The sequence below is a fragment of the Saimiri boliviensis genome, chromosome 12, assembly GCF_048565385.1.
Source record: "Saimiri boliviensis isolate mSaiBol1 chromosome 12, mSaiBol1.pri, whole genome shotgun sequence".
Taxonomy (NCBI): Eukaryota; Metazoa; Chordata; class Mammalia; order Primates; family Cebidae; genus Saimiri; species Saimiri boliviensis.
In genome coordinates, this window is record NC_133460.1 from 10,398,211 (window position 1) to 10,425,961 (window position 27,751).

Consider the following 27,751-nt stretch of genomic DNA (forward strand, 5'->3'; position numbering starts at 1 on the left):
GGCCCTCGGCGGCCGCCGTCGCGCGTCACGTAGTCGCCGTCGCTCGTCGTGTGGTCGCTGTCGTGCATCATGTGGCTGCCATGGCCTGTCACGTGGCCGCCGGCGCGGGTCACGAGAACAAACACGGGGGCGACCGGCACTTCCCGGCCGGTGTCGCTCGGCGGCGGGCCATGGCCAATGTCTCTAAGAAGGTGTCGTGGTCCGGCCGGGACCTGGAGGACGAGGAGGCGGCGCCGTTGCTGCGGAGGACTGCGCGGCCCGGCGCGGGGACGCCGCTGCTGAACGGGGCCGGGCCTGGGGCCGCGCGCCAGGTGAGGTCGGGCACGGCGCGAGCGGGGAAACTGAGCCCTCGCGCGCTCCGCAGCCCACACCCTCGTCAGCCTTCTGGCGGCGCCGCGTGTCCGGGTCCTGGAGGCGACCGAGGCGCGGTGGACTCGGGAACGCGCCCCGGGGCTCCTCGGCGGGGCCTGGGGCCGCAGTCTTCAGAGGCAGCGCCGGGCGCGGAGGCCTGGAGGGCGGGGGGAGCGGGCGGAGCTGGCCGGACCCCGCTGAACGTGGGGCGCTGAGGGGCGCCGGGGCAGCTGTGGCGTACGTCCATTCCCTTCGGTGTCCCCTAGAGTGCCCTTAAGGGGGTGCATAAGGCTTTCTGTTCAGGCGACTTTTTTTTTTTTTTTTTTTTTTTGAGATGGAGTCTCCCTCTGTCGCCCAGGCTGGAGCGCAGTGGCGCGACCTCGGCTCGCTGCAACCTCCGCCTCAGCCTCCTGAGCAGCTGGGACTACGCGCTGCGCCAGTACGCCCGGCTAATTTTTTTTGTATTTTTAGTAGAGACGGGGTTTCACTGTTAGACAGGATGGTGTGGAACTCCTGACCTCCTGATCCGCCCGCCTGGGCCTCCCAAAGTGCTGGGATTACAGGCGTGAGCCACCTCGCCCAGCCTCAGGCGACTTTTAAAAATTGTCCTACTACAGTAGCAACTAATTTCACTTGATTACCTTTGACCCCCTGGGAGATGGTCACAGTTAAGACCGCCGCCGGTTCTCTTTCAGTGAGAATGACTGGGCGCCTTTATCTACCATCTTTCTGTGTGGTGATCAGTCCCGGCTTTCAGGTGATCCTGGGTGTGACAGGTATTTGTACTCAGTCTCCCTTGGCTCCGAATTGTATTTGGAATGTGCGGGCAAACACGAGCTGCAAGTGAGAGGGTGGAATGCGTTCAGCATGTCACCCTGCAGTTTGCGTCTAGACAGTGTTAAGGTCTGGAGAACTGTGACAATTACATGTGTTTCGCTGGCTGTGTATTGCGTTGGTTTTGGGTTAATGAGCCGTTTTGTCAGTGTATTGGTTTTAATCTGCTTTGCAGTCATTCTTCACCTTTTCTCCTTCGGTCTAGAGTTCTTTAAACACTTGTCTTGTGCTTAAAGGTTAGGAAGGGTACCAAAATTAGGTTGTTTCCATAGAACTTACATTTAGGTTTTCCCAGTCCCTTAGAAGCGCACCGGCGAAGGTCAGAGTACGCTTTTTGCTGATATGAAGCAGAAGCTCAGCTCCCTTTGAAGTGGCATCTTCTGCTCTCCCTGCTGTAATCTGCATGAAAAGTGATCAAGGGGTTAATTTGAAGTGGTGGGGCCATGGGTGATTAGTTGTGTGTGTGTGTGTGTGTGTGTGCATGCTCTTTCATCTGTTTCTTTTTTTCTTTTTTCTTTTTTTTTTTTCGAGATGGAGTCTCGCTTTGTTGCCAGGCTGGAGTGCAGTGGTGCGATCTGGGCTCACTGCAACCTCTGCCTCCCAGGTTCAAGCGATTCTCCTGCCTCAGCCTCCTGAATAGCTGGGACTACAGGCATGCACCACCATGTCGAGCTATTTTTGTATTTTTAGTAGAGACGGGGTTTCACCACGTTGGCCAGGAAGGTCTTGATCTCTTGACCTTGTGATTCGCCCACCTCGGCCTCCCAAAGTGCTGGGATTACAGGTGTGAGCTACCGTGCCCGGCTTCTGTTTCTGTTTTAAAAGAAAGCAAGGCCAGGTGCAGTGGCTCATTTCAGTAATCCCAGCACTTTGGGAGGCCGAGCTGGGGGAGGATCACTTGAGCCCAGAAGTTCAAGACCAGCCTGGGCAAAATAGTGAAACCCTGTCTCTAAAAAAAAAGAAAAAGAAAAAATTAGCCAGTTGTGGTGATGTGCACCTGTAGTCCCAGCTGAGTTGAGATGGTGAGGTGGAAGAGTAGCTTGAGCTGAGGCAGTCAAAGCTGTGATGAGCCACTATTTTTTTGAGATAGGTTCTCACTTTTGCCCAGGCTACAGTGTGAGAACCTACCTCAAAAAATTTTATTTTAATTAAAAAAATTAATCTGGAGTTCACAAGGTAGTAGGAATAAACCAGCTTTAAGGGATGACAGGTAAAGAGATTGGAAACCTTGATGGAGGTTGAATTTGAGTTTCTTTTGGGACAGAATATGTTTGGGGTTTCTTGTTTCTCTTTGCAAATAGGAGTTGATTTTTTGGGAAATAACCTGTTAATCTTTTTTTTTTTTTTTTTTTTTTTTTTTTTTTGAGACGGAGTTTCGCTCTTGTTACCCAGGCTGGAGTGCAATGGCGCGATCTCGGCTCACCGCAACCTCCGCCTCCTGGGCTCAGGCAATTCTCCTGCCTCAGCCTCCTGAGTAGCTGGGATTACAGGCACGTGCCACCATGCCCAGCTAATTTTTGTATTTTTAGTAGAGACGGGGTTTCACCATGTTGACCAGGATGGTCTCAATCTCTTGACCTCGTGGTCCACCCGCCTCGGCCTCCCAAAGTGCTGGGATTACAGGCGTGAGCCACCGCGCCTGGCTAACCTGTTAATCTTTAACCTTAGAAAGTATTGTGTTTTAGCAAGCACAGAAAAAAAAAGAAGAAAAGAAAGTATTCCTGACCAGGCATGGTGGCTCATGCCTGTAATCCCAGCACTTTGGGAGGCCAAGGTGGGTGGATCACCTGAGGTCAGGAGTTCAAGAACAGCCTGGACAACATGATGAAACCTTGTCTGTACTAAAAATACAAAAATTGTAGACGCCTGTAATCCCAGCTGCTTGGGAGGCTGAGGCAGGAGAATCCCTTGAACCTGCAAGGTAGAGGTTGCAGTGAGCTGAGATCATGCCGCTGCACTCCAACCTGGGTGACAGAGCAAGACTCCATCTTAAAAAAAAAAAAAAATTCCCTTAAAAGTCATTGCAAGCTTGTTTGTTTGCATTAAACAGTGGATCCCCTGCTCATAAGCAATTAAAAGAATAATTGAGCCTGGTGCAGTGGCTCATACCTTTAATCCTAGCACTTTGGGAGGCTGAGGCAGGCGGATCACCTGAGGTCAGGAGTTTGAGACCAGCCTGGCCGACATGGAGAATCCCTGTCTGTCCTAAAAATACAAAATTTAGCCAGGCGTGTTGGCGCGTGCCTGTAATCCCAGCTATTCGGGAGGCTGAGGCAGGAGAATCACTTGAACCCAGGAGGCGGAGGTTGCGGTGAGCCGAGACTGTGCTGTTGCACTCTAGCCTGGGCAACAGAGGAAGACTGTGTCTCAAATAATAAGAATTGATTGTGTGCTTGCTCGGTGGCTGCCTGAGACACCGGTGCCTAAAGCTACTTCCTTCCTGCTGGAGACAGGCCCAGTGCCCTGTGCGGATGTTCTGCAGGGCCCGGGGGCAGGAGCCGTCACAAGGCTTGGCCTTGAAGAGCGCAAGCTCCTGAGTCAGGCGGACGGATGGGAAAGGACAGAGAGAGTGTGTGTTTGGGACACACTGTGGAGCGTGGAAGTCAGCCTTGCTGCACACATGATCAGGCTTTGAGTTTGGCTCACATCTGGGGGAGCCCGTGGGAAGCTGGAAACTGGGGTCTCCATGCCTGGAGGATCCTCAGCCTCCCTGTGGGGACAGACTGGACAGGTGGAGACTGGAGGCTGGCGTCCTCGGAGGCCTCTGTGCTCTGAGCCCTGGACTCGCTGCTGGTTTCTGCAAAATCTGTAGCTCCCTGTGCCCAGTTTTCCCGTCTGTGAGAAAGTGAACGCAGGCACAGTGCAGAGCACGGCACCTGTCAGAAGGCATGCTCTGAAGAAACACGAGGCCTGCCCCGTAGTGTTATACCAGCGTCACGAGGGATTTGGCTCCCAGTGTGGCTGTCCTGCGTGACTTCCTTAGCAGCTGCTGGATTAATTGCTGCTGTTTTTCTGGGGGAGGGTCTGCTCCAACTGGTGGGCACTGTTCACAGGCTCGGGCACCCCAATGTGGCCGCAGACAGGGTTCTGTAAGCTCCTCTCGGGTTCAAGGTCTCCGGGGCTGTTTAGAGCTAAAATATCCACCCAGGCCATCAACTGCTTACTGCAGTGTTCAGTGAACTGAGCGTGAGAATGTGCCCTAGCTGCCTCCAGGCTCTTTGTTGCAGGATTTTCAGGTTGGCTGGTGGCGGCGTTGCCACGTCAGGATGAGCACAGCTGTCCACACGCTCTGAGGTGGCTGCCCTGGGCAGGGCAAGCTGCGAGGTGGCTCACTGGAGGCTGGGCGCCAGCTGAAAGTACAGGCCCTTCAGAGCCGCCTGTGGGTCGCTGTTCCTTTTCTCAGGTCTGTCTTGCTTTGTGTGGGGTAGTGGGGGGCTGACCAAGCCAGTCACGGCTCATCTGGTGTTGGGACAGGGTGAGGGTGAGGTCAGCCAGCCCTGGCTGTGTGTGGGCAGCAGGAAGCGGAGCTCCTTGAGAACGGAGAAGGGAGAGCGGCTTGAGCCAGGAACACTTGGGTCTTGTGGGGCGGTGGGAATTTGCAGGACATCCCTGGGAACTCATGTTGGGACGCCCCACTAAGACCCCAGCAGGGCAGGGGTCTGGATGGGTGTGGGACTGTGTCCCACCTAGGAACCTGGACACAGCCTGAGAGAGGCCTGTGAGCGCAGTGAGGCCACGGGTGAGGGTCTGGGGTCGTCCCCAGTGGCCCCTGAAGCTCTGCTGTACTTGAGGAAGCGCCTCTTGGTTCTTTTCTGGCCTCCAGGAAGTCTCCTGCCTGCCGGGACGGTTCCCTCCTGTCCTCTGTCCCTCCCTGCCCTCCAGCACCACCGTTCTGTGCCTGTCTTGCCTTAGGTCTCTGGCTTAATGTCATGTGGCTCCGCGTGGACAGCAAAAGCCTCTCCTTGGTCTCAGGCCTTTGTTTCCTTTGCCTGTAACCCCCACCCCCTTGGGGCAAACGTGGCATCCTCTGTGCCTGGCGTGGAGCCTGCCCCTGGCAGAGGCGTGGTAAATGTTAGAACGCAGCGCAGGCCTGGCACGGCAGCAAATAAACTTTAAACATATTAAAACCTTTAATATGTTTTAAGTTTTTAAAATATTGTGGTAAAAGAAACCATAAATTTACCGTTTTAAGCCATGTGTGGTGGCGGCCATCTGTCCTGCCAGCTACTTAGGAGGCCGAGGTGGGAAGATTGCTTGAGTCCAGGAGTTTGAGGCCAGCCTGGGCAACATAGCAAGACCCTGTCTCTGGATTGTTTTTAATTAGTATGTAATCATTCGTGAGTGCGCAGCCGGTAGGATGGAGCACGCCCGTAATGTTGGGCAAGCATCCCATGCAGAACTGAAACCTCGCCCCCTCAGCACTCTCCTTTCCTCCTGCTGCCCAGCCCCCACGCCGCCACCTGCCTCTGCGGACCTGACGGCTCGGGGGACCTCGTACCAGTGGAACCCCGCAGGAGCTGTGTTTCTGTGACGGGCTTCTTTCACAGAGCATCGTGTCCTTGGGGGCCGTGGTGCTGCAGCACAGGTCAGTGCGTCATTCCTCTTCGTGGCTGGATTATTCCACTGCAGGGAGAGGCCACGTGGCCTTCATCCACTCGTCCATATGTGGACGCCAGCTGCTTCTGCATTCTGGTTATTGTGAGCGGTGCTGCTGTGAACATGGTGTACAAATGTGACCTTCCGTCACTGCTTTGTTTTTCGTTTTTTTTTTTTTTTTTGAGATGGAGGCTCACTCTGTCACCAAGGCTGGAGTGCAGTGGTACGATCTCGGCTCACCGCAACCTCCGCCTCCCAGGTTCAGATGCTTCTCCTGTCTCAGCCTGCTGAGTAGCTGGGATTATAGACACACGCCCTCACACCCAGCTAATGTTTGTGTTTTCAGTAGAGACGGAGTTTCACTATGTTGGCCAGGCTGGTCTCGATCTCCTGACCTCAAGTGATCCACCCACCTCGGCCTCCCAAAGTGCTGAGATTACGGACATGAGCCGCCTCAACTGGCCCTGAGTTTTCATGGATTCTGAATATTAACCCAGATGTTTTCTGATTTTGTAGGTTGTCTTTTTCCTTTGTTTTCTTTGATGTACAGACTTCTTTTTTTTTTTTTTTTTGAGACAGAGTTTCGTTCTTGTTACCCAGGCTGGAGTGCAATGGCACGATCTCGGCTCACCGCAACCTCCACCTCCTGGGTTCAGGCAATTCTCCTGTCTCAGCCTCCTGAGTAGCTGGGATTACAGGCACGCGCCACCATGCCCAGCTAATTTTTTGTATTTTTAGTAGAGACGAGGTTTCACCATGTTGACCAGGATGGTCTCGATCTCTTGACCTCGTGATCCACCCGCCTCGGCCTCCCAAAGTGCTGGGATTACAGGCTCGAGCCACCATGCCCGGCATTGTACAGACGTTTTAAAGTTTTATGTAGTTCTCCTTGTCTATACTTTTTTTTACTTTCATTTATTTGTTTTTGAAAAGGGGTCTTGCTCTGTCGCCCAGGCTGGAGTGCAGTGGTGTGATCTCTGTTCACTGCAACCTCTGCCTCCCGGGTTCAAGCAATTGTCATGCCTCAGTCTCCCAAGTAGCTGGGATTACAGGCACCTACCACCATAACCAGCTAATTTTTGTATTTTTAATAGAGACAGGGTTTTGTCACATTGACGAGGCTGGTCTCAAGGTCCCGACCTCAAGTGGTGCGCCCTCCTGGGCCTCGCAAAGTGCTGAGATGACAGACGTGAGCCACCGCACGCAGCCCTTTTTTGACTTTTAAGTGACTCTGGATCCACAGGAAGCTGCAAGGTTGCACGGTGGCTTGTGTCCCCTTCACCGAGTTTCCCCAGCGTTTACCTTTCTGTAACAAACAGCACGGCACCAAAACGCGGAGATTGTCATTGATACAACGTGTGTAGGTGCCCGTCAGGACCAGGAAGGAGACGGAGGCCGTTCTCAGCCCCCTATCTAGTCCCTCCCACCCCCAACCCTGACGACGTTGCCGCCTCCAGCCCGCATCCCCCCACTCAGGATCATTAGCAGCATGTGTCCCCTGGGCGTGCGTGTTTCCAATCAGCGTCCAGCTCTTGGGACCACGCAGATGGCCGTGTGCTCGGGAGTGTGAGGAATGGCAGCTGATGTTTAATTTATAATAACTCGTTTAAAGAAGAACGTAACAGCGCTGAATGCTTCACTCAACTTGAAGTAAACGTGATGTTTTTCCATTATGAAAGGTGCCTTCTCAAAGTCCTGGGTTAAGGAAAGAGATGCTGAGAAGGGAAGGTGGGGGGGGGGTGGCCCGCTGCTCACCTGCCCCACCGTCGGCCTCCGCCTCCGCCTGACTCCTGCACAGCTCTGCCTGCCCTTGCGGGGTGGTGCTGCTGTGGTGTAGACCGTGCCCCACCTCAGGGCCTCTGGGACCTGGTGCCCAGGACGTGTGGCTGTGGCTGTTTCGCGTTTTTTAAAAAATAAGCTTTAATTTTAGAGAAGAGCTGGTCCCACACTCCTGCTGAGTCCCCCAGGCTAGAGAGCTGTGGTGCAGTCACAGCCCCGTGTAGCCTTGACTTCCCAGGCTCAAGCGATCCTCTTCCTCAGCCTCCTGGGTCGTTTGGACCACAGGTACAGGCCTTTTTTTGTGGAGATGGCGTTTCACTGTGTTGCCTGGGTTGGCTTTGAACTCCAGGGTCAAGCGATTCCCTTGCCGCGGCCTCCCAAAATGCTGGGATGACAGGCTTAGCCACCGCTCCCAGGCAGAATGAGCCATGATTTCCACCAAGGAGCAGCCTCAGAAGCACAGCGGACCACACAGTGGCGTTAGAGACGTGCATCTCTTGAGTGTTGCGGAGAGTGGCCCTGTGGGCAGAGCGTGTCCCGTCAGGTGCCCATTTGGACATGGGGTCCCTCACAGTGAAATAGTTCTTTTGGGTTCCAAGGTCCCTGGGGCAGCTGTCCACCTGGGAGCTGGGGGTCAGAGGCCCAGCGCTGGCCCAGGGCTGTTTTCTGGTGGTGAGACCTGGAGTCCCTGGGCTTCGATGTGAGCAGGAATGGGTGGGAGGGGGCAGCTAGCCAGGCCACCCCTTCCATCACCCCTGGAGCATGGTCCCTTCCTCCTCCCATCCTGTCAGCCCGTGTGGTAGGAGAGTCACGCTGTGAGTTTTGCCGGTGACTGAGGGCTCAGGGAGAGCCACTGGCGTGTGATAAGGCTGGGGGCAGTGGAGGGGTGGTGCCCTGTGACTCAGGGCTCTGTCCAGCAGGACCCGTACAGTCCAGCCCCTCCCACATGCTCCCCTGGGCATGGAGGTGGCATGGCGGGCACCGGTGGATCTGTCTGGCTGGCTTCTGATCCTGGCTTCCGAGGGGAATGGCCTGGGGGTGCTCCTTGCCTGGGGAGAGGAGGAGGGTCTGACTGGTGTCTGCCAAGGGCCAGTAGCCCATGCCCACGTCCCCCTGCCAGGACCACTCACTGGCTCATCATCACGGGGATGGGGGGCGATGCACACTGAGGACAACGGGAGGATGGTGGGGGAAGGAGTTCCTGAAGGGCAGTGGGCTGGAAGGTCAGGTTCTTGTTTTTTTTTGAGATGGAGTCTCGCTCTGTCGCTCAGGCTGGAGTGAAGTGGTGCACCCTCCACCTTCTGGGTTCATACGATTGTGCCTCAGCGTCCCAAGTAGCCCGGCTAATTTTTGTATTTTTAGTAGAGATTGGGGTTTCACCATGTTGGCTAGGCTGGTCTCAAACTCCTGGCGTCAAGTGATCCGCCTACCTGGGCCTCCCAAAGTGCTGCGATTATAGGCATGAGCCGTCACGCCCAGCTGGGAAGGTCAGGTTCTGAAGGCTCATTGGGATGGCAGTTTGGGGAGCCCGTGTCCCTCGGGGGTGGGCATTCAGAGGGAGCAGGACCCCCTCCCTGACCCGCAGCGACCTCAAATCCCAGCCCCACCTTCTCTGCATCCCTGTCCTTACCTGTCTGTGGTGATGGTGATCCCTGTGGGTAGGCACAGGTTGAAGAATTGGGCCCCAGTGCAGGCCGATTCATGCCTCTCCCTGTCCGAACCTCAGCCCAGTGGGCTCCCGGCGTTGTCACCTGCAATTCTGTCTCCAAGAAGCACTTACAGGCCCTCCTGAAACCTCACGAGGGAGGCTGAGCCAGGGACAGTGGAGGGAGAGAGAGGGGGATGAGGAGGGGGACGGTGTTGGGGGCCAGGAGGGCGTTTGCCGAGGGAAGGCGAGCGGCAGCCTTGGGGCAGTCTTCGCAGGGCCAGCTCCGGCCACTGGCCTCTTCCGCTGCTGACGCTTTCCTCCTGGACACATGGGCTTTCTGATGCAGATAGCAGGCGCCCTGGGCACATGGCCCCTCAGCCTGGGAGGCAGCCCTTCTTCCCTTCACACCCCTAAATGTTGGTAAAGGTTCAGGAGATAGTGGAATTTGGAGCCATCTCCAACGGACCTCTTTGGGGAAAGGAGGCTGAGGTCTTGGCTCTTCCCAGCCTGGCCTCAGCGCCTTGGCTCTAGTGAGGAGCCGGAGACTGGGGCGGGAGCTCTGTAAGTCACACATGCACCACACCACCTGGGGCCCGCTGCCCTGTGCCTGCCCTGAGCTGGGACGGCTGCAAAGCCTTGGATGGCTGAGACCCCGCCTGGCTCTGCCCGACAGCCGGCCGTCCTGTGGGGAGGGCAGTGTGAGCACTGCAGACCGTTTGTGTCTCAGGACCCAGAAAGGCCTCAGTGGAGGGGACTTTGTGGAGGTGGCAGGTGGCTGAGCAGGGCCTTAGGAGCAGGGGTAGGTGGAGTGGCCTGGGACACAGTGGTGCTCTCCAGCCCTTCTTTCCAGGTGGGCGGCTGGTGCCTTCCCTGCAGTCTAGAGCGCCCTGGGCTCAGGGGCTGGACGTTTCGTTGACTCCTCAAGGGGCACCTGGAGGGACAGCCTCCTGCTTCCGGCACCCAGGGAGGCCCATCCCGGCCCATTCCTGAGCTCCCGGGCAGGGTCAGGCGAGGTCGGGGTGTGGCAGCGGGAATGAGAACCCACAGTGCGGACCATGTGATGCCTGAGCGCCCTCATGATTTCTCTTCTGTTTTTAGTCGCCTCGTTCTTCGCTTTTCCGAATCGGACAGATGAGCAACGTGGAGCTGGATGATGAGCTTCTGGACCCGGTGAGTGGGGGTGCCACCTGTCCTCCTGTGGAGCTGCGTCGTAGTGCAGGGTGGCAGGGATGGCCAGGGGCAGAACGGCAGGGATGGCCGTGGGGCCGCAGAGCCAGGGGCTCAGGAAAGGCTTTGGGGGGGCTGGGGGGGGACATGGTCCCTGAGGCCGAGTGCGCAGAGGCAGCTGGACTAGCAGACGGGCGGAGTGTCTCAGGTTGGAGTGCAGGGCGCCAGGGGTCTGAACAGGGGTTGAAAACACTGCCTCTCTCCACTGAATTGTTTTGATGCCATTGTGGAAAATCAGTGGACCGTACATGTTTGGATTTCTGTGTGGACTCTCGGCTCTGTGCTGTTCCTCTGAATGTCATCCTTCTGCCAGTACCATGCTGCCCCTTTTTTTTTAGAATTGGGGTCTCACTGTGTTGCCCAGGCTGGGTGGATCACTTGAGGTCAGGTGTTTGAGACCAGCCTGGCCAATATGGTGAAACCCCGTCTCTACTAAAAATACAAAAATTCGCCAGGTGTGATGGCGCACACCTGTAATCCCAGCTTTTTGGGAGGCTGAGGCAGGAGAATGGCTTGAACCTATGGAGATTGCAGTGAGCCCAGATCGAGCAATTGCACTCCAGCCTGGGCAACAGAGCGACTCAGTCTCTTAAAAAAAAAAAAAAAGATGAGGGTCCTGCTCTGTTGCCCAGGCTGGTCTTGAACTCCCGGCTTCAGCTGATCTTCTTGCCCCCACCTCCCACGGTGCTGGGATTACAGGTGTGAGCCACCACACCTGGCCTCATGGATTGATTTTGGTTGTTAAACTACCCTGTTTTCCTAGGCTGAATCCACTTTGCCCCTGGCATTGCTGGAATCCTTTTGCTTATGTCTTACCAAAGATCTTTGCATCTGTGTTTGTGGGGGTGTTGGTCTGTAGTTCTGTATATATATATATATATATATATATTTTTTTTTTTTTTTTTTTTTTTTTTTTTTTTGAGACGGAGTTTCGCTCTTGTTACCCAGGCTGGAGTGCAATGGCGCGATCTCGGCTCACCGCAACCTCCGCCTCCTGGGTTCAGGCAGTTCTCCTGCCTCAGCCTCCTGAGTAGCTGGGATCACAGGCACGTGCCACCATGCCCAGCTAATTTTTTGGATTTTTAGTAGAGACGGGGTTTCACCATGTTGACCAGGATAGTCTCGATCTCTTGACCTTGTGATCCACCCGCCTCGGCCTCCCAAAGTGCTGGGATTACAGGCTTGAGCCACCGCGCCCGGCCATTTTTGAGATGGATTCTTGCTTTGTCACCCAGGCTGCGGTGCACTGGTGCGATCTTGGCTCACTGCAACCTGTGTCTCCTGGGTTCACATGATTCTCCCATCTCAGCCTCCGAGTAGCTGGGATTACAGATGCCCGCCACCAAGCTCGGCTAATTTTTGTATTTTTATTATTATCATTTTTTTGTTAAAAAAAATTTTAGGCCGGGCGCGGTGGCTCAAGCCTGTAATCCCAGCACTTTGGGAGGCCGAGGCGGGTGGATCACGAGGTCAAGAGATCGAGACCATACTGGTCAACATGGTGAAACCCCGTCTCTACTAAAAATACAAAAAATTAGCTGGGCATGGTGGCGCATGTTTGTAATCCCAGCTACTCAGGAGGCTGAGGCAGGAGAATTGCCTGAACCCAGGAGGCGGAGGTTGCGGTGAGCCGAGATTGCGCCATTGCACTCCAGCCTGGGTAACGAGAGTGAAACTCTGTCTCAAAAAAAAAAAAAAAAAAAAAATTTTTAAAAAGTGGTCTTGATCTCCTGACCTGTGATCCACCCAGCTCGGCCTCCCAAAGTGCTTGGATTACAGGCGTGAGCCACTGCGCCCGGCCTTAATTTTTGTATTTTTGGCAGAGACGTGGTTTCACCTTGTCGGCCAGGCTGGCCTGGATCTCCTGACCTCAGGTGACCTGCGCACCTCGGCCTTCCAAAGTGCCGGAATTCCAGGAGCGAGCCTCCGCGCTGGCCTGTGGTTGTCTTGCCATGCCCTTGTCCTTGGTGTCGGGGTGATACTGCCTCGTGAGTGCGCTGAGGGGCGCCCCTCGCCTGTGCCTTGTTCCTTGTGGGTGGCCTTTTCACCTGTGGCCTTTTCTTTGCCTTTTTCTGCCGCAGGATATGGACCCTCCGCATCCCTTCCCCAAGGAGATCCCCCACAATGAGAAGCTCCTGTCCCTCAAGTATGAGGTGGGCGCCCCCTGCCCCCCCAGCCCTGAGACCTGGCCTCTGCCCCGCCAAGCCCACTCCCGGTCTCCTGTGCCCACCCCCGGAGCGTCGGGTGGGTGCTGAGCGCTGGCCCTGCTGTCCCGACCTGCAGAGCCTGGACTACGACAACAGTGAGAACCAGCTGTTCCTGGAGGAGGAGCGGCGAATCAACCACACGGTGAGCTGGATGGACTCCCTGCAGGGCCCACGGTGCGGGACCTGGGGATGCATCCCTCCCTGTCCTCCTCCGACCCCCAGCCTCCGAGGCCCGCGGGTTCCTCTGGTTTCTGGAGCTGGTGGGAGAGTCATGGTCACCGTTCCCGAGAAGGCTGCTCTTACGGCCGGCAGATGTGGTGTCCAGCATAGCAAGCACTGGTTGTGAATCTGTGGGGAGTCACCCTCAGGCCCCGGGTGCCCCCGGTTGCTCAGATGTTAGCCAGAAACTGCCTTTTGGGGGACTCACCGCACCAGGGCCTTCAGAATCCCGGAGCCTGCAGGCGGCCGGGGCGGTCCTGCTGCTGCCAGAGCGACCTGAGTCAGGGCCCTGCCCTGCCCCTCGCCCTGCCCGTGCGCCCGCAGGCCTTCCGGACGGTGGAGATCAAGCGCTGGGTCATCTGTGCCCTCATCGGGATCCTCACGGGCCTTGTGGCCTGCTTCATCGACATCGTGGTGGAGAACCTGGCCGGCCTGAAGTACAGGGTCATCAAGGGCAGTATCCTTCCCAGCGCTGCGGGCGCAGATGGGGGCGGCTGGGGGGGTGCGGCCTGGGCTCAGTCCCGGGCAGAAGTCCTGAGCCTGGTGCGTTCCAGGGCAGGTGGAGGTGACCTGGCTGTGCTGGCCATGTCCCTGTCATGTTTGGGCCCTGAGATGTTTCTGGGATGTCCAGTGAGTGTCATGGCTCCGCTGAGCAGGGTGGCATCTGCTAGGCTGGGCCATGGGGCAGGGCTGGGGTCCAGGGTGGATGGTCCTGACAGGGAAGCTGCAGACCCTCCTTGATGAGCCCCAGATATCGACAAGTTCACGGAGAAGGGCGGGCTGTCCTTCTCCCTGTTGCTGTGGGCCACACTGAACGCTGCCTTCGTGCTGGTGGGCTCCGTGATCGTGGCCTTCATAGAGGTACATGGCAGGGTGCCCCCAGGCTGTTGGACCCCATGTGGGATTGGGGGTGTGGGTGAACGGGTGGGAACCCCTGGAGCTCAGCTGCTCCCACTGTCCCATTGGCTGGCAACTTTGTAGAATGACATGGACCTCAGGAGGAGCAGACACACCAGGGCCTCTTCACGCTCAGAGCCCTGGGGCACTGCTCCTGACCCAGCAGCACAGGCCCGGACACCCCACCTCCCTCCCTCCTGCAGCCTCCTCACCCTGCCCTACCCTCCTTCCATCTCTACCTCCACTCCCACTGTGTCTGGGCTGGGAAGAGTGAGAGCAGCTGAGCCCTGACGTGCGACCCTGACGTGTGTGCTGAGCTCCCTGGCTCCTGGGGCTGTGGGGCTCTGGCTCAGCCTGGCTGTGACCCACTCACCTGTGCTTCCTGTTTCAGCCAGTGGCGGCCGGCAGCGGAATCCCGCAGATCAAGTGCTTCCTCAATGGGGTGAAGATCCCCCACGTGGTGCGGCTCAAGGTGCGGGCGCAGCAGGCCTGGCTGGCCGTGGGTGGGTGCAAGCTCTTCACCGGGTCGGGAACAGCTTTTTTTGTCTGCCCGCCTTCCAGAGCCGGCCTTGGCCACCTTGTGTGCTGGTTACACTGAGAGCAGACGGGCTGGCTGGGAGTAAAGGGGTCAGCTCTTTTTTTAAGTGGTAAAAACTGGTATTTGCACATACTAAGTCATGTAAAAAATGAATAGGTCATGGAGAAATGCCGCGTGTTGCATGTACTGCCACAGCTGTGCCGTGTGTCTGTGACTGCGGGCTGCGTGGCAGTGACTGGTACATGGTGGAAGCTGTTGGGGTGGTGGGTGTTAGTGGTATTTCCCATTTACAGCTGCCGGTGCTCACTTACTCCTGGCGTCATGCAGAGCCTCTGGTTCTGGGGGCGCTGGGAGCCCTGGCCCGGTTCTGCTGTGGTTGCTTCTGTGTGTACCGCCCGCATTCTGTGGCCTGAGACTTGGCTGGAGCGCCGTCCCATCTGAGGAGGAGTGGGCAGTGCGGCAGCTGCCCCCTGAGAGTGTTTCTGGGGCCGGTGTGTCCCGTCTGGCGAAAGCTCCCGGGTGACCTTGGGGTGCCCTTGCCCTGTGGTGGGAGATCGGTTTCCCTGAAGCAGCTGGGAATGGTGGCCGGCCTGTAACCCATGCCAGGCTGGCTGGAGCCTTCTAGGATATTGCTGCATGTCTTTTGTTGGCTGAGAGTTGAGATTGCTTTCCTCAGCATCTTTAACATAAGCCAACCCCACAACTCAGAGTGCCCTTCTGTTTGGGGTCCGCGGCCTCATGGCTTCTGGCCTGGGGCAGGGAGGCTGATGGCTAACACCTTACACACCCCCTCAGGTGGAGAGGATGAGGTCCCAGGGGTGGGGAGTGGCTAGGGGGCATTGTGAAGCTGCAAGTGGCCACTCCTCCTGTGCATGGGGTCTGTGAGGGGCCGCACTGGGCCTGGCCGGGCTGGCGGGAACTTCTCCCCTACGCCTGTAGGATGGGGTGGGCAGCCCAGCACTGCCTCAGGAACAAGGAAGAGGAAAGCGCTCCTTCCCTGCCGAATGCTGAGGCCCACAGAGGCGGGACCCCCCAGCGTGTGCGGGGATGCTTGGTTGCTGGGTAGCATCCACTGTGGCCGTGGGGAGACCCAGCCGTGGGGCTGCCATCCCGGAGGCCCCGTGTCCTGGCCGCCCTGCCCAATCAGAGCTGTGTGTGCAGTTTTACAGCTCAGGTCCAAGGACAGCGCCTGCCCTTTCATCAGAGGCCACATGTTTTCCTGTGTTTCAGACGCTGGTGATCAAAGTGTCCGGTGTGATCCTGTCCGTGGTCGGGGGCCTGGCCGTGGGAAAGGTAGCAGTGCACGTGGTCACCCAGCTCAGGCCGAGAGGGACGCCGTGCCTGCGTGTCTGAGTGCCGGTGCTTCTGGTCTTCCAGGAAGGGCCGATGATCCACTCAGGCTCAGTGATTGCCGCTGGGATCTCTCAAGGAAGGTCAACGTCACTCAAGCGAGATTTCAAGGTGAGTTCCACGCTCTGCCTTGCGGGGGTTGGCTGTAGATGCCATGGGCGTGAGCGTGGGCGCGGGCGCCACTCAGGGAGATGGGCTGTTCTCAGCACCCCTGGCCAAGAACCCCAGCCCCTCTGAGGACAGCCTGGCTGTGGCTCCCAGAGCCGCTGGTCACAGTCCCTGCCCGCAGGCCGTCTCCAGTGCTCCACGCTTCCCTCCTGGAGCCCCTGCCACACACGCGTGTGCGTTTCCTATGCGGTCTGTGGCTCCACGCAGCTTGTCAGAGGAGCACAGAACTGGAGACCGAGGGTGTCCACCTAATGCTCATTTCTCAGGATACACTTTGGAACAGTTTTTTTCCCAAAAATGTCACCAGCATGTTGATGGGGATTGAGCTGCATTTGTGTGTGAATTTATTTTTCTTTCTTTTTTTTTTTTTGAAGTAGAGTTTCTGTCACCTAGGCTGGAGTGTGGTGGTGCAATCTTGGCTCACTGCAGCCTCTACCTCCTGGGTTCAAGCGATTCTCCTGCCTCAGCCTCCCAAGTAGCTGGGATTACAGCGGATGCCACCACACCCGGCTAATTTTTTTTAATTTTTAGTAGAGGCGAGGTTTCTTCACTTTGGCCACTCTGGTCTCGAACTCCTGACCTCAGGTGATCCGCCCGTCTCAGCCTCCCAACGTGCTGGGATTACAGTTGTGAGCCACCATGCCCAGCCATGTGTGCATTTAGAGGCAGGCAATGTTCTCGTGGTACAAACGTCAACAGCAAGGCTAGGTTTCCATCCGTGCGGTTTTCGGTAGAGGGTGGAGATTTTCGGAATCTTGCGTGTCCTGGGAAGTTGAGTTCCTGGCTGGGTCTTTCTGTGTTTCTCTGGGCTGCTGGTGGCGGTGCTGACCCTGCTGTCTCTTGCCGTGGTCTGTAGCGCGGTGCTCCTCTCGAATCAGAGCTGGTGACTTAGTTGTCCCGAAAGCCCCTTTCCCTGCACAGCCCCTGTCTGGGCCACCCTCGGCCACTCTTTTTCTGAGAGCCGTGCCTTAAGGAACCTACCCCAACCCTGTGTCTGTCACTGTTGCAGATCTTCGAGTACTTCCGCAGAGACACAGAGAAGCGGGACTTCGTTTCCGCAGGGGCCGCAGCCGGAGTGTCAGCGGCGTTTGGAGCCCCCGTGGGTGAGGAGGGCCATGCCTGGTCCAAAGCTTTGCCCTTGGGAGCCTCATGGCCGGCTGGGTCTGGGAAGCTGTGCTCACGCGGTGTGTTGGAGGAAGTCTCCTGTCTGCAGGCCTAATGCCTGCTGAGGGTGGGCAGAGAGAAGCTCGGAGTCACAGCCGGGGGATTTGGAAGTGGCAGGCGGTAGGCGTCAGTGTACAGGGGCCCGGCCCTCAGACCTCCTTCGGGGTCCCTCTCTGCGTGGCTGGGGCCCACCCCAGTAGCTTCCTTCTGACGTGGTCTGGGCTCCCTGCGGCCTACGGGCAGGAGCTGGTGGTCGGCATGGTGCCCTGTGTCCAGCTGGCACCTGAGTCGGCCCTGCCTTCCAGGTGGGGTGCTGTTCAGCCTGGAGGAGGGCGCATCATTCTGGAACCAGTTCCTGACCTGGAGAATCGTGAGTGCCTGCTGATGGCTGCTGCCCTGTCAGGGTGGGTGCCACGCTCCCAGTCCCCATCCTGGGGCCGCCCATCGAGCTGCAGCTGGAGCTGGACCCCCTGTGGGTCCGTCAGGCCCCAGCCCTGCCTCAAGCGGTGGTCGTGCCTTTGCTGCCCAGTTCACCCTGGGTCTTGGGCACCACTGCCAGCTCCAGACGGGGGATCAAACAGCCGGGAACCCAGACCGTGCCCCACCGTCCCCTCTTGCCCTCCACTGGCGAGTCCCGCCCCTGGCTCCAGCCCCTTCCCTTCTTCCTGGGGTGGGGTCTGCAGACTCCTGGCCCCCAGCTGACAAGCGGGGCGGTGGTCCCTGCTGGTCCTTGGGCCCTGGGCTGGGCGAGGCTCTGAGGGCACCTGTTTTCTTCTCTCCACTGCAGTTCTTTGCTTCCATGATCTCCACGTTCACCCTGAATTTTGTTCTGAGCATTTACCACGGGAACATGTGGGACCTGTCTAGCCCGGGCCTCATCAACTTCGGAAGGTTCGACTCGGAGGTAAGCTGCCCGCCTTGCCCTCCTCACCCCCTGCCCGCCTCACCCCCTCCAGTCCTGGGCCAGGACCCCGTTTGCTTAAGGCCAGACTGAGAATTCGGTTGTGAAACTGTCTCGTCGCTGTGGAGCTGAGCTCTTGTGTGAGCTCCAGGGCTTGAGGGGCTGCAGGACGGCACCCCAAGCTGCCTCTGGGGTCCGGTGCCGTGTGCACATGTCACACAGCTTCGGCGTGCGTGGGACCTCCTGGGGCCTGGGGGCACGTGCAGCAGCTGTTGTGGGGGCCGGTGGGCTGGGGCTTGTTTACAGAGCAGCCTGGGGCTTGGGCTGCGGCTTCTCCATGCTGTTGATGGGGCGGGTTATGGACGCCCTGCAGGACCGCTCTGTGTGCGGGAAACCTGGGGCTCACGGACCTGAGCATGGGACCCTCCCTGCGCGGGTGCTGAGGGTGGCAGGAAGTGGCAGAGGCGTGTAGGGCCAGGCCTATTCCAAACACCCAGCGCGTTTCCGTCCCGTGGACTTCGGCGGCCTACGTGGAAGTGCGGGAAGGCTCCATGTGGGGACAGCTCTCACGATGGTGGTCCTGAGTTTCGGCAGAGAGGAGCTGGGGGTCCTGTCCCTCCGCTCTTCTGCCTTCTCCTTCTCTCCACAGAAAATGGCCTACACCATCCACGAGATCCCCGTCTTCATCGCCATGGGTGTGGTAGGTAAGGGCTCCCCCAGCGCTGCAGGCCGGCCCGTGGGCCGAGCTCAGCCGTGACACAGCCAGAGAGGCGAGGACTGGAGGCCACGCCAGCTTCGAGCCTGCCCCCATCCCAGGGCCAACGGGGGCCTGCTCCCTCCAGATGCGTCCACGGGCAGCACACCCAAAAAGCTTTGCTTCCATGCTTCCTGTTGATTTCTTCTCTGTGGGCAAAACCGCAGGGCGCAGGGCGCAGGGCGCAGGGTGGATGGGTTTTCCTCCAGGAGGTAGGATTGGTCCTAACAGCGTTTATCGCACCCTTTCCCTGGAAGGAAGGCAGAGCCTTTGAGAAACAGCCCCCCAGCCCTGTGACGATGCGGAGGAAGCATCTTACCGGGACTCCCCGACCTCACCCCCTGCCGTCCCCTTCCCTCTGTAAACCCTGGAGCTTCCCCGCCTTCTGGGAACGAGCGGGCGGAGGCCTGCACCTTCCCTCCTGTGTAGCTGACTGGGTTTTCCTCTGGCCGCAGGCGGTGTGCTCGGAGCTGTGTTCAATGCCTTGAACTACTGGCTGACCATGTTTCGAATCAGGTGAGGGAGAAACTGCATTGCATACTGCGCTGGCAGGCGTGGCCACACAGGCCCTTTGAAAGCAGATGTGGTAGGCAGGGCTCGGTGGCTCACACCTGTAATCCCAGCACTTTGGGAGGCTGAGGTGGGCAGATCATGAGTTCAGGAGATCAAGACCATCTTGGTGGTGGTGGGTGAGTGTAATCCCAGCTACTTGGGAGGCCGAGGCAAGAGAATCATTTGAATCTGGGAAGCAAAGGTTACAGTAAGCTGAGATCATGCCACTGCACTCCAGCCTGGGTGACAAAGCGAGACTCCCTCTCAAAAAAAAAAAACAGACGTGCCTGGGGTTTATGCCCTTTGGCCACGTCTGGAAGAAAGGCTGTGTGCTCAGTTCCCACCCTGATGGCTTCCCCGCTAGAGCTGCTCAGACACATGTCCTGGACCCTGGAGGGCACAGGCAAGCCCCAGCCTGGGAGAGCGCGGGCTCCTGGAGGACGGCCCCTGGGGAGGAAGCGAGGCCGCTGTGGGTGCAGGGTCTGGCCTGGGGAGGCACGCCTGGCCTTTGCCCGGCTCTGCCTGGTAGCAGCCGGAGCTGTCCTGGGACACCGGGGGCTCCTGGCTTATTCCTTCTTGGTCCGTGCCGGTTTCAGTACTGCCGGGCACAGCAGGAGCACTGGCAGGGCCGCCTCCCACTCGTCAGGAGGAGTTGCTTCGGGAGTCCTTGCCCCAGGACGACCCCAGGACATTGGGGTGCCTGACTGCTGCTGAAACACAGGCCCAGTGTCCTCAATCAGGGACACAGGTTCCTGGCAAATACTGAGGGGCCATGCCGCCATGTCGCCGTGGTGCAGCCTGACTCTTGGTTCCAGGTACATCCACCGGCCCTGCCTGCAGGTGATCGAGGCCATGCTGGTGGCCGCCGTCACAGCCACGGTCGCCTTCGTGCTGATTTACTCATCTCGGGACTGCCAGCCCTTGCAGGGGAGCTCCATGTCCTACCCACTGCAGGTAGGAGCCCTGGCCGGGCGGGGTCCAGCAGGCAGCGCAGCCACAGGGCTGCCTCCAGGAGCCTTGGTGAGGCCTCAGGAGGGGGCTGCTCGCCGCACAGAGTTCTAGAAGCGCACTGGCTGGCATGTCTCGGAGGGCTAGCGCCATCCGCCCAGATCTCAGAGCAGGCCCGATGTCTGCTGAGGTGTTGGGAGCAGGCGGTGGTGTGGGGGCCAAAGGCTCTCCCAGTCCTCTTCCCGGAATGGCAGCCTGACGGGGAGAGCCTCGGAGCCCGGGGCCCTATAGATGTGGACCCAGGAGAAATGCAAAGCTCCGTCCACACCCCAGCCTGTGCCTGGTGCTCACGGCTCACCATAGCCCATGTGTCCTGCACGGTGACATGGTTGCCCTGGAACACACCATGCTCAGGAGCCACACAGGAGGCCACATGATGTAGCTCTGTTAATACGAAACACCCAGAACAGGGAAAGTCACAGGCCCAGCAGACCAGTGAGGGCCAGGGCAGGGGCAGGCAGGATGTGGGGGGCGCTGACGGGAGGGGCGTGAACAGTCAGAAGTGTGGGAGGCCCAGGCTGTGGGGCTGACCAGCCTTGCTGCACTCCACTCCCATCCGTGGACAGCACCCCCAGTGCTGCTGGAGCCCAGAGCAGCCTCCTCTGGGAGCTAACATGAGCGTCTGGGCCCACCTTCCCCTGGCTCCAGGGACGGACGGCCTCCCAGCCCAGGGGCCTGCTGACCCACCCCAGGCTGGACGTGGCTCTGCAGCCGCTGCTGGGTCTGGACCTGGGCGTGGGCCGTGTGTCCTCCTTCCCCTCTGTGACTGTGGCCCTGACCCAGTGGCAGGGTCGCGTGGTCTCTCACCGATACTGGCCAGGCAGTGTGCACGGCTGCACGTGGCGACACCAAGGCTGCCTGCAGCGTACCAGCCTGTCTCCCCTCCCAACACGTGCTCTCTCCCGACCTCACAGCTCTTCTGTGCGGATGGCGAGTACAACTCCATGGCCGCGGCCTTCTTCAACACCCCGGAGAAGAGCGTAGTGAGCCTCTTCCACGACCCTCCAGGTGTGTGTGGGCAGTGCCGCCGGGCAGGTGCTTGGATCAGGGCATGGGTGATGACTTCTGGCTGACTGTCCCCTGTGGGCTGCAGTTGCAGCCCTGGGCTGGGGGATCATTCCCAGCACGGGTTAGAGCAGTGGCTCACTCCTGTAATCCCAGCACTTTGGGAGACCAAGGCAGGAGGATCGCTTGAGCCCAGGTCAAGACCAGCCTGGGCAGCACAGCAAGACTCTATCTTTACCAAAAAAGCAAGATTATCTACTCAGGAGGCTGGGGCGGGAGGATCGCTTGAGCCCAGGAGGTTGAGGCCACAGTGAGTCGTGATTACACCACTGCACACCAGCCTGGGTGACAGAGCGAGACCCTCTCTCAAAGAGAAGAAAACCCAGCCTGGTCTTCTCTTTTTTGAGAGATGGTGAACCCTCAAACCGTGCAGGGTCGGGCCTTGCCCGACCACAGTTTTTCATGGAAGCCAGACCACGGCTTTGGAGCACCTGCTTTGTACCCCTGCAATTGCGTCTCCCAGTGGCCCCGCTTGCCCCACACCTAGCGCAATGCCGCCTGCCCCAGGAAGGGACCTCCAGGCTGTGGAGGGCGCCCCCTTCCCAGAGCCAGGCTGCGAGCTGCACCGTGGCGCCCGCCCATGGAGTCTGGACCCGGCTCCTGCTGCTGCCGGCATCAGGGCCCTGCGGAGCCTCCTTCCCCGTGCCTTCCCCATGGGATCCTCCAGCCTTTCTGCTTCCCCGGGAGGCTGAGAACAGGGAGGCTTCTGGGAACCACGGGGCCTGGGGGTTCAGATTGCTAGGCTCCCGGAAGGTGACTGCGAGTCCTGAGACTGGGCAGCGGGCAGGGCCGTCCGGCCTCGGGCGTGAGTCCTGTGGAGGCCCCGTCAGCCCCTCTTCTTTCCTAGGCTCCTACAACCCCCTGACCCTCGGCCTGTTCACGCTGGTCTACTTCTTCCTGGCCTGCTGGACCTACGGGCTCACGGTGTCTGCCGGGGTCTTCATCCCCTCCTTGCTCATCGGGGCCGCCTGGGGCCGGCTCTTTGGCATCTCCCTGTCGTACCTCACGGGGGCAGCGGTGAGCTGGGGTCCCGGGGTCGGGTGAGGAAAGCGTTGCGCCTTGTGTGGTTCACAGGTGGTGGTGGTTGTCCCACCGTGGGGGAAGCAGGTTCCCTGCGGCAGCACAGCCCCCGCGGGGTGTGGACCCGGCCGAGGCTGGGGCGGAGGCTCCTGTCCTCATTGGTGAGAATGTGATGAAAAGCAGGGGTGATTCTGTGCTGCTGCAGAGGGGCTTCTAGACTGCACGGGGTAGATACCCCACCAGGGCTGCTCTTGGGGAGGCTGGGGCCAGAGCAGCATCCGCTGCCCGCTAGACCTCGGCCCCTGCAGGCCTGCCTCCTCCGCCTGTCTCCGCTGGGGCTGGGTTCCTTCGTGTGTCCTCCATTTCTCATTTCAGTCATTTAAGTGACACTGAAAGCCTGTAAGAGGCCCCGACTGGAAGCCCCCATCCCGCTCCCCAGGCCCTTGTGCTCCACCTCTACATGTTTGGTTTGGTTTGACTTTTAAAATGGAAACATGATTCACGTGTTATAAAGTTCACCCTTTTAAAGTGGACAATTTAGCAGCGTTTCTCACATTCATGAGGCAGTTTGTCACTACCACTTCTGGAACGTTCCATCCCAGAGCGGAAACCCTGCGCCCACCAGCACTCATGCCACGCTTTCCCGGCCCCCAGCCCCGGCAGCCACTGGGGTCCTCCGGACTCTGGCTCTGCCTGCCCCCGACATTGCCTCTACGTGGAGTCACCGTCAGTGGCCTTCCGTGCATGGGTTCTGTGACTGAGCCTCATGTTCCCAGGGCTCTCTGTGTCCTGTGTGCTGGAGTTCCGCTCCTCAGGCTGGGTGGTGCTCCCCAGTCGGCCTGGGCATGCTGCGTGGGTGACTGTGGCCTTTGCACCCCGCATTCCTGTCGCTACCCTGTTGCTCAGGCACTGAATGCCGGGTCCAGGCAGAGGGCGCGGCGTCCGCAGCAGGCCATCCCGTGTTCAGTCGTTCTGCACGTGTGTCTGCCGCCATGGGGTTCGCTCCCGGGCATGGGGCTCTGGGGCAGGACCTTCCATGTCGGTGAGTTTGGGCAGGGGCCTGCCACCACACTGACACCTCTGTGTCACCTCCCGCAGATCTGGGCAGACCCCGGGAAATACGCCCTGATGGGAGCTGCCGCCCAGCTGGGTAGGTCCTGGCTCTTGCCTGGTGGGCGGGGGGCCTCCGCAGGGTCAGGAGGGGGCCGTGGCCATCCTTGCGGGGCTCAGGCCTGGGGCAGACGGACCGTGGGCTGCACAGAAAAGGCGGTGTCCATGTGACCCTGAGCTGGGAGCATGGATGTGCTGGGGCTTATCACTGCTCCGGCAGGTGGGATCGTGCGGATGACCCTGAGCCTGACGGTCATCATGATGGAGGCCACCAGCAACGTGACCTACGGCTTCCCCATCATGCTGGTGCTCATGACCGCCAAGATCGTGGGCGACGTCTTCATCGAGGTGCGCCGGGCCTCAAAGCCTCGCCCTGAGAGTGTGGGGGCGGCTGTGGGGGAGGGTTCTCTGAGAGCCAGCCTCCAAACAGCCTGTCCCAATGGGTGGACGTGGCCTCCAGCCCTGTGTCCCGTCCACCTGCAGGGCCTGTACGACATGCACATTCAGCTGCAGAGCGTGCCCTTCCTGCACTGGGAGGCCCCGGTCACCTCGCACTCGCTCACTGCCAGGTATGGCACGTGGCAGCTGTGGGCGGGGAGGGTGTGCGGTGGCTCTTGTTGCACAGCGCGGGATGTGGGATGTGCGGCTCGCGGGCTCCAGGCGGCTCCGCGTTTCCGCCCAGCAGCTTTGCACCCCAGCAGCCTGTGGGGGTGACCGTGGGAGTTGGTGGCGCATGACGGGCGTGTGTGGCCGGGCTCCTCCGGCAGGGAGGTGATGAGCACACCGGTGACCTGCCTGAGGCGGCGAGAGAAGGTCGGCGTCATCGTGGACGTGCTGAGCGACACGGCTTCCAATCACAATGGCTTCCCCGTGGTGGAGCATGCAGATGACAGCCAGGTACCGGGCACCCCACAGACCAGGTCTCACTCACGCCCCCTCTGTCCAGCCCAGCGGTGGGAAGCACACGGGGAGGTTGGCAGGATGGGAGGCAGCGCATTCGGGTGCACTGTCGGTTCCAGGAGCACTGGGAGCTGAGTGTGGGGCCATGTGGGGCCATGTGGGTGCCGAGGCTGGGTGGGGTTGTGGCTCGTCAGGGCCTTGAGGTCAGCACCCGGGCTAGGCATAGCCATGGTGCTGGGGACCAGGACTTCATCAGGAGGCCCTGACGGGACACGCAGCTGGGCCACGGCCGTGCACCCCTTGGACGTGGACACTGGGGGTTTGGGGGTGGCTTTTATTGGGCACAATGGAGCTGCATCTGCCCTGCAGCAGAGCCCCATTCCCTGGGCCCCTGGCTTTCTGCTGTGTGCGGTCAGACCCGCTGCCCTGTCACTGATCCTTGGGAACCCGTGGCATTGTGCACGTGGAATGCCACGGCGAGGCTGATGTGAGCAGATGGCCGTTGACACAGCGCCCACACCCAGATGGGGCACTGGGCTAGAGCAGGGTCGGAGCTGGGGCCCGGCACAGCATCCCAGCGCAGCCCCACCTCGGGCACCGTGGCTCTGACAGTGGGCGTCTCTTGCAGCCGAACCGGCTCCAGGGCCTGATCCTGCGCTCCCAGCTCATCGTCCTCCTGAAGCACAAGGTACGCGCCAGGCTCTGGAGCGCCGGCGGTGGGAGCCCCTGGGAGGCTGCAACAGTGACTGATCAGGGATCTGCTGCCCGCAGGTGTTTGTCGAGCGCTCCAACATGGGCCTGGTGCAGCGGCGCCTGAGGCTGAAGGACTTCCGAGACGCCTACCCGCGCTTCCCGCCCATCCAGTCCATCCACGTGTCCCAGGACGAGCGCGAGTGCACCATGGACCTCTCCGAGTTCATGAACCCCTCCCCCTACACAGTGCCCCAGGCACGTGCGGAGTGGAGGCACAGGGGCTCCAGGCCAAACAGTGGGCCTTGTGATCCAGAGCCCCCTGGACGGGTGGCCAGGGGCCCAGGGGAAGGCGAGAAGCAGCTGGGACTCGATGACTCTGTCTCCCGGGAAGGAGGCCTGGCAGGGTTTCCAGGATCCCTGGGCAGCAGCAGGGATTGAGGGTTTGGGTCATAGAGCCAAAGTCCGGCCGAACAGGCTGACCAGACGGGCATGGGGGCCCAGGACGTGCCTAGACACTGTGGAGTGGGTGCTGGGAGCCAGCGGGAGGTCCTGCCTGCCTCTGGCATGTGAGCGGATGCTGACAGCTGCGTCTCGCTGCAGGAGGCGTCACTCCCGCGTGTGTTCAAGCTGTTCCGGGCCCTGGGCCTGCGGCACCTGGTGGTGGTGGACAACCGAAACCAGGTGAGCCGGGGCGGGGATGCGCTGGGATGTGCAGGGCCCTCTGCCTCCTACGTAGGCTCATCTCAGCCCCCTGCTGGGGACCCGCACCACGGCCCATGCCCCAGGACCGCACCCCTTCCCAGCCCTGTGCTCAGCTCAGGGGCTATGCTGAAGCCCTCGGGGCTCCTCGGCTGTGCTGCCCAGGGGCCTCCACCGGCAGGCAGGGGCTTACCCATGGGTCACTGTGGCCTGGCCTTGTCCTGCAGGTTGTTGGGCTGGTGACCAGGAAGGACCTCGCCAGGTACCGCCTGGGAAAGGGAGGCTTGGAGGAGCTCTCGCTGGCCCAGACGTGAGGCCCAGCGCCGCCCATGGTGGGCACCAGCGCTGGCACCCTGGGCCCCTCCGCACCTCCTCCCAGAGTCACTGCTCTCTCGGCCCAAACCACGCTCCCCAGCAGCGGCAATGGCGCGCACCCTGCCACTGGGCCGGGGGCGGCAGGCCCGGGATGGACTCTCGTGGGACTGACCCTGTTGTGGTCTCCACCCTTGGCGCCTCCCTGCGCAGGCCCAGCCGCCACCCTCGTCGCCTAGGTTCCTTCGCCTCTAGGGGTCCTCTGTGTGTGTGTGTGGCCCCCTTCTAGGCGCTTGGCCTCTTGAGCCTGAGACAGAGCCCTACCCCGCTGCTGCCCCGAGGGCCGTCCTGCTGCAGAAGGGCTTCTCTTGCCTCCACACCAGCGGACTTCCAGATGTGACCCGGCCTGGCCTACAACCACAGGCTTGACCTTGTTTTCCCCTGTGAGCAGACGGCCTGTGGTTCCTGAGCTTGAGCCATAGACTTGTCACGCCGGGGTATGGAGAGTGGGACAGCCCTGAGAGCAGCCTCACGGCATCGTCGCCACAGGGGGAGCCCCATGTGCACTCCCCAGCCGGCGTCTGACTTGAGGACACAGGCCCGGAGAACTGGGGTGACAGGCCCCATGCTGCAGTGTTGAGAGCTGAGCAAAACCATCGAGGCCCTGAGCCCATGCCCAGCCCTGTCTCGGTCCCCCGACCCCTGGAACTTGGAGTCTGAGCCCATGCCCACCCCTGCCTTAGTCCCCGAGCCTCAGAGCTTGGAGGTGCTGCCCTGTGGAACTGGCTGGGAAGGAGGTCTTGCGTGTGGGGACCCTGGCTACAGCTCCTCTGTTTCCCTGCAGTGGGCAGGTATCTTACGCCTCCCTGCCCTGCCCCACCCCTGCCAGCCACCAAGTGCAAATGCAGCAGGAGTCAGCCTCCTCCTGGCCTGGGAAGACATCAGGCCCAGCCCAGGTGGCTAGAAGGACTGGTGGGCACCGGGGCTGAGAAGCCCCCCACCTGCCCACCTGAGGGCTCCTCGAAGGCTCCCTTCCTGCCTGGCTGGGCTGGGTCTGCGGTCACCACAGGGCCCTTTCTCACAGGGCATTAGAAGCAACCTCAGTGTCCCTGTTAGAGCAACACTGGTCCCTCCGTGGGGGGTGCTGGATGCGGCGCCCTGCCATGTATTTCCTTCCCAGGGAGTGGGGCCTCCCCAGGAGCTAACGCCGCACCCCCTGCTTAGCCCTTACAGGGCCCCAAAGTATCTGTGTCGGGTCTGAATATGTGAAATAAATAAATCCAGTATCGCCCCTGCCACCCGCCCGGACCACTTGTAACAGCCTGGGACTTTCAGGGCTCGGGTTGGGGTGCTGGGTAGAAGGAGAGGCGTGAAAGTCGCCGCAGCCACCGGGGCCGACAGGACAGGAAGTGCCTGCCTCACCTGGGGCACCAGCCTCACCCTCTTCCTCATCCCCACCCCTCAGCCTGCCTCCTGCGGGCCTCTGGCTGGCAGGTCTGGGGATGAGGCCGAGGTGCTCCCGGTGGAGGTCGGGCAGGGGCGATGCCGCGGGGACCTGAACTGCACTGAAGCAAGGAGGAAAGCTCCCGGCCTCTGTGGCGGCACCAGGAGCTTGGGGCGGGGTTCCTTCACGGTGGTTCTGTGCTGAATACCTGGAAGTGATAATATTTTGGAATATTAGGTTAAATAAAACAAACTGTTAGGATTCACATGGCCTCTGTTTTTGAATGGGGCTGCTAAGCAAGGCTGAGGTTACCCG

The 27,751-nt window shown here is 59.7% G+C and overlaps 1 protein-coding gene across 1 annotated transcript; it reads left to right on the top strand.

Moving 5' to 3' along the window:
* The first annotated feature begins 31 nt into the window (after positions 1-31).
* Positions 32-27,701, top strand: CLCN7 (chloride voltage-gated channel 7). The gene is made up of 25 exons (XM_039477925.2): positions 32-311; positions 10,307-10,378; positions 12,517-12,588; positions 12,719-12,784; positions 13,186-13,318; positions 13,613-13,722; positions 14,150-14,230; positions 15,527-15,589; positions 15,674-15,757; positions 16,824-16,917; positions 17,284-17,348; positions 17,766-17,882; positions 18,529-18,583; positions 19,089-19,149; positions 20,001-20,139; positions 21,108-21,201; positions 22,106-22,275; positions 23,377-23,428; positions 23,609-23,736; positions 23,872-23,957; positions 24,156-24,285; positions 24,917-24,976; positions 25,060-25,236; positions 25,582-25,662; positions 25,908-27,701. Exons 1-25 carry the CDS (start codon positions 81-83, stop codon positions 25,992-25,994), a joined length of 2,508 nt encoding a protein of 835 aa, XP_039333859.1. The 5' UTR covers positions 32-80; the 3' UTR covers positions 25,995-27,701.
* Positions 27,702-27,751: the final 50 nt, after the last annotated feature.